Source organism: Embiotoca jacksoni, unplaced genomic scaffold, assembly GCF_022577435.1.
Source record: "Embiotoca jacksoni isolate LCO1_2020_lvr unplaced genomic scaffold, fEmbJac1.0.p SCAF_20, whole genome shotgun sequence".
Lineage (NCBI taxonomy): Eukaryota > Metazoa > Chordata > Actinopteri > Embiotocidae > Embiotoca > Embiotoca jacksoni.
The window spans coordinates 7,718,414-7,724,413 of NW_027185341.1; the positions used below are offsets into that span (position 1 = coordinate 7,718,414).

The 6,000-nt window shown below is 46.5% G+C and overlaps 1 protein-coding gene across 1 annotated transcript in view; it reads right to left on the reverse strand.

Annotated features, from left to right (window-relative positions):
• Positions 1 to 5,653, reverse strand: part of shisa8b (shisa family member 8b) — a 33,750-nt gene extending 28,097 nt beyond the window's left edge. Inside the window, exons 1-2 of the mRNA XM_069155358.1 lie at positions 5,119 to 5,653; positions 3,806 to 4,487 (exon numbers count right to left, since the gene is read on the reverse strand). Coding sequence (XP_069011459.1) covers positions 3,806 to 4,446 — 641 coding nt within the window. The 5' untranslated portion in view covers positions 4,447 to 4,487; positions 5,119 to 5,653. The remainder of the gene's footprint in view (positions 1 to 3,805; positions 4,488 to 5,118) is intronic.
• Between the last annotated feature and the right edge of the window lie 347 nt (positions 5,654 to 6,000).

Sequence of the window (6,000 nt, forward strand, 5' to 3'; positions counted from 1 at the left end):
TGGAAAGTGGAACCATCACCTAACATTTTTGGCCCAAAAGCTACAAAACTGTCATTCAAAATCACATCAACGTGCCAAAAATGTCCCACGTCTTTGAAAGAGAGTAAGAGAGGGTCTGTAACGTTTGGAGTGCGGCGACAGCCCAAATGTACAGCTGTGCTGGATTGAGTATTGCTTATCTGTCCGCCTTAAATCAAGGCAGAGCAGTCAAAGCATTTAAGTGACGGTGACAAAGGCCGAAAGGTCTACTGCTGTGAACACAGCACACGCTGGGTACAGACGACATGCAAATCAGACATGTAAATCTCAATGCATGTAGCAGGGATGGCGGGTGAAAACCGTGTATCTCCAGAATGTCGAGAAAACCATCATTTTATTCTTCTTTTTTTTTTACGCAAGCTTTTTTCAGGACCGTAAGCAGTTTGTGAATGACCAAAATTGAACTGTTTGCCAGCTACTTACTGGTACTGGTGCATTCAATGTCAACATTCCTGCCAAATATATTGATCTGCTCACAGTTTCCTTCAAAACATAAAATGAATTCTACTGTACGTAGTAGAGATACACTTGCCCACTCTGTTTGAACCATGTGACCTCTGCTGCCACCGCGGTGGTCCTGGGCCCCTCTCACCTGTATGTTGTGCTGCGGTGCATCTCGCCTCCTGGCTATCCTGACCTCTCTCCGTGTGTGATCTGAACTGTGCTCACGCAAACTAAATGCCACCACTATCATTCTTGTTGTTAATTGAACTATAAATCACTGCTTGTGTGTGCGCGTGCGTGCGGGCGTGTGTGTGTGTGTGTGTGTGTGTGTGTGTGTGTGTGTGTGTGTGTGTGTGTGTGTGTGTGTGTGTGTGTGTGTGTGTGTAAAATGATGAAGGTCATTGGTGTTTGTTTACTCTCTCAGTGTAAAGCCAGCCTCTCTCCAGTCGAGGCCTTTCATTAGACGTGACACGTATGACCTAAGGCGGTGCCTCTCCGTTCCCTATTGTTGGCGGAGGATTAGCTCAGTGTGCGAACACACTGAACCGCGTGTGGTTGGAACAAGTGGAGGGGTACATTTACTGGAAGGTGTGTGTGTGTGTGTGTGTGTGTGTGTGTGTGTGTGTGTGTGTGTGTGTGTGTGAGTGTGGGAAGGAGGATCACTTTGGATTTGAACTTTCAAAACTGATTTGGGAAAACTGGTGGGATTTCAGTATTAATCACCTTCTGCTGGCAGGATGTTGAGAGCGAGAAAAAGGTGGCGGGAAGGAAAGAGAGCGTCAGAAATGCAGGTGCACGGCAGAGTTTGAAGGGTGCAACAGCATCTCCTTTTGTGTTTCACCACTTTAATATCCAACTCTCAAGTGGGCGTGTGTACGTACTTATTCAAGCGCTTCACCTCACCAAGTACATGAGGTCTTAGCTGCACGTACACTTTAGGACCAGGGATTTATGTCAGCAGGCTAATAACTAAACAAGCGTGCAGGCAGAGCAGTCCAGAAGTGGTAAAGCAGTAATCTCGGTGAAATTTGTTTAATCGCAAGGAGGAGCGATAATCTGTGAAGATGGGCTCATGGAGGGAGGGTGTTTATGCAGCCGGAGGGTTTCTATTTCAGTGAGGTGCTACCCTGCAGGAAAAATTAATCCCGGCTGCGCATTATCCGCAGAATGAGTTTTGCGTTGCAGGTTAACGGGAGATACCATTTTTAATGGGGAGAGTAAGAAATACGTGAAAGCAGAGGGAGGCGAGGAGGAGACAAGTGAGGCAGACAGAGGAGGTTTGGCAGGTGAAAAATGATGAGGAGATGGATGTAAAGGAGGGGGAATGAATAAAGATCAGAGTGTCTGAAACTGGCCCCTGCCTTCGCCCCCGAGGAGAGAAAAGAGGGATGAAAAGAAAAATGAAGGCTGCAAGAGAATGAAAGTAAAACGAACTGGATAAGCGGAGATAGACAACCACCGGAGCCAAAACGGCACGATTTGTGACAAAGAAAGTCAGTATGAGAGGAAGAAACGGCACGTGATGAATGGAGATTGGAGGAAGAAAACGAGATCAAAAACAAGACGCTCGGAGAGATAAGGAGAAGCTGGAGATAGAGAAGGGAAGGAAGAGAGGCGGCTCCACAGCGAGGGTTAGATAGTTTCGGATTCATCAGGGAGATGTGAGCTCATGCTGTGCGCTGTTTGCTGTAATGATTTCCTGAGGCGAGCAGATTGAACTCCGGACCGTGTATTTAACCCAACTGCAGCGGGAGTGTGTGTTCCGGGAGAGAAATTTCTAAAAGACGCTTATTTCCCTCACCAGGTTGTGTTTTCCCTTTCAGTGACAGCTAACCGGTTTCTAAAGAAGGAATTCTCACAGAAGCGGGAACATCTTCCTTCTTTAAGAAAGCGTTACCGCAGCAAGGATAGTTTGCTCGAGTTGTCTTTTTTTTGTTTTGTTTTGTTTATTTCAAATATAAGTCATGCTTACAAGCAAAGCAAGTGTGCACAGGGGGTTAAATACAAAAGTAAATCAAAATCAAAAGCAATAAAAGGATAAACAAAGAAACAAACATAAAGAAATAAAACAAAAAAAATGCAAAATTAGAAACATCATTTACAAAATGATGAGCAGAGGCAAAATAAGGGAAGGATAAATGGTATTGCGTAAAAATGTGTAATACACATGTCAGTCCACTAGAGGGTAGTGTGTCAGTGTCACGCTTTGCTTCGCAGAAGTGTAAAAAATAAGGTGCTTTAGGTTTAGGTGCGAAAAATCACAGGGTTAGCTTTAAGATTGTGATTTGGGTTAAAATAAGAATTTCTATGTAAGTCATACATTTCTTAGCGTATATTTCATAACTTAAATACGTGACTTAAAATAAATCCATGTTGGACTTTGTTTCGTCCAACCACCAACGACCTCCTCCCTCCACGCACTTTATCACTCTCTATACTTTGTCACATGACCTCCTTCTTCCACGGCTCATACATGCGTGTACTTTTCCCGCCTCGGCGAGGCAAAGGGTGACCCTGACACAGTGTCCTCTAGTGGACTGGTGGGTGCATTACATGGGGTGATACCATGTATATGGGGGCATATGGATATATGAGCTTGAACTTCATTCACAGCATGCATAACAAAAATCAGAGAGTGAAAATATACAATGCGTTTTACACTTATGTTAAAATACCATGTTATGATTAATGGACTCCCTTTTGCCAACTTTTTCTTTCAGTTCTTGAGCTCTTTCCTCTCTGATTCTGTTGTCTTCCCCCTAACTTTAAAAACTCCTCCAGGACAAAGGGATCAGCTGCTCTAAACAAGTTTTCAGGGGTTGGGACGAGCTGCTCTAATTTGGCTACAACAACTCAGAACACATGCAAGCAAACATACAAACATGCACACATGTTGGTGGGCCGACAGACACACGTTCAAGGTTGGAAGTTGTAAATTCCAAGCTGGCAGGTTTTGTGATGAAATGCGTGTCTGAGACTTAAATTTGTTCCTCTGTTTTCAATCTTTTTTCATTTCTTTTCACGAGGTGTCAGAATTTCCAACTTTCCAACATCCCTGCGATGCATCAGAAAACACATGCAAACACACACACGTGTATAGACGAACAACTGTACAACTGAACACACACCAAACACACAAACCTCTAACCATCTCTTTGGTTACATCAGGAAAGTGGTCAACAAACAAACGCCACACGCAGACATAGTTGCGCGCGCACACACACACACACACACACACACACACACACACACACACACACACACACACACACACACACACACACACAGGTACACACACACACACGCTTACACACTTCCTCACCTGGAGTTGAGGTCAGTCTGAACCGTCCCTGTTGCTCCTCCGCTTCCTCCGCGGCTCTTCTCCAAGCCCAGTTTGGTGAAGATGCCCGCCAGCACCATGATGGCCACCACGCCGCAGATGATGTAGACGATGAGGTGTGTGCGGTCCCTGTCCTGGTCCTCCTGGCCCTCGGTGATGGTGGCCACCGGCTTGCCGGTGTTGGCCCAGATGGGCGTGTCGTAGTTAGAGCAGATTCTCTGGTCCAGCCGCTGCTGGCGGAACTGGCAGCAGAAGCGGTAGAAGCAGGTACCGCAGCAGTACAGAAAGACGCCGGCGTTGCAGTTGAACGGCGGGTCCCACTGGCCCATCACGTCGTAGTAACCCATGCAACGAGTCCCGCCAGCCGGAGGGGTGTCCTCGTCATCCGCGTCTCCGCCACTGCTGGGAGTGGAAAGCCCCGTCTCCAGAGGAGTGGTCTGGGTGGTCTCCACGTAGCTCGCGGTTGTCTGGTTGACCAGTGCGGTGGGGACGATGAATGGGTCGCCCTCGGTTACCGTCACCGCGGTGACAGATGGGTCTTGGGTGAGGGATGGCTGGATAACCAGGAAGGAGAAGAGGAATAGGAAGAACAGTTGGCAGGAGGAAGGGTCGGTGGCCGCCATGCTTGTGGGAGAGCCCTTTTATCCAACGTCCCACCTGCAGGCTTCGAACAGGAAGGAGACAAGTCCAGAGACAGACAGAAGAGTGTTAAAGACGGACGAAGGTCACTGAAGAGACGATAACATTCAGGTTCTTTTATACGCCACAGACATAAAACAAGGCAAAACAACAAAAAAGAACAAACCCAGAAAATCTATTATTTGTCGTCAGTTTTCAGGAAGTAACGAAGCTACACCAGTGACTCAAAACCAGATTTGCAGCTCGCTGCTGAAAAAACACATGATGCATCAATTGATCCTCCAAGCTTATGGAATCAATAGTGAAAAGAGAGCAGGGGACGTCTGCAACACATCAGTCAGTCGCTATTGGACACTTTCGTCACAGTGAAACATGACATAGCTTTTTTTTATTTAAATAAAGACTGTAAGACAAAAGCATCAGACGTCCAACTGAGAAATTTAAATTAAAATTTAAAAAATTTCCCCTCGGGGATTAATAAAGTAACTACCTAACCTAACCTAAATCAGTGCAACTGACTTTATTCACAATACATAAAAAAAAAAAATTGCAGAAAAGCAGGTGCAAGTTATATTTTCTTTTGTTTCTTTGAAAGAGCATCATGAGGCACAATAGAAAACAAACTCTTGGAGACTTAAAGCCAAACGCGTTCTCACCTTTTTCCTCTTCGCAGTCCGCTCACAGTCGACCCTCTGCAGCTCTTCCCCAAAGTTAAAGGGCAGGAAAGATCCGCTCTAGAAACATCCACAAACTTTACTCAGCAGCATGTTCGCCCCGAGTGTCCCTGCAGTTCTCTCTCCTCCTCATGTGTTCTCCATCGTCAGCTGTGGGTTCAATGTGGGGATTGAACAACAGCAGCGCACTCCTCTTTTCCTTTTTCTTCTCCTCGTCTCCTCCTCCTCTTTTAAACGTCGCTCACTCCGAGCTGGCAGGTGTGAGTCCAATCCGGGACAGTTGGGATCTTCTGCTGCCACTATCCCTTCGGCTGTGTGTGTGTGTGTGTGTGTGTGTGTGTGTGTGTGTGTGTGTGTGTGTGTGTGTGTGAGTGTGTGTGTGTGTGTGAGTGTGTGTGTGTGTGAGTGTGTGTGTGTGTGTGTGTGTGAGAGTGTGTGTGCGCGTACAAGAGAAACGAAGTGAGAGTGTGTGGTGGCTGCACTGAGCGCTGCAACAGTTCACGAACCAAATGAGATCTCTGCCTCTGTTTACTTCTCCTCAGTGCCAGATAGAAAGAGAGAGAGAGAGCGTAGTGTGTGTCAGTGCGTGTGTGTGTGCGTCGGGGGGGGGGAGGGGGGAGGAGGGGTTAAATCCAGCTGGATCTCCCATCATCCCCCTGAGAAATAAAGCCTGGAAGGAGAGAAGAGGGGAGAGAAAGATGGGAATGAATAAAAAGAGGAGGGGAAAACTGAAATGTCAGCTGTAACTGAGTAATTACTCACTTTTTTTTTTTTTATCACTTTTTCCTCTCCATCCTTGTTTGTTTGTTTGTGTGTGTGTGTGTGTGTGTGTGTGTGTGTGTGTGTGTGTGTGTGTGTGTGTGT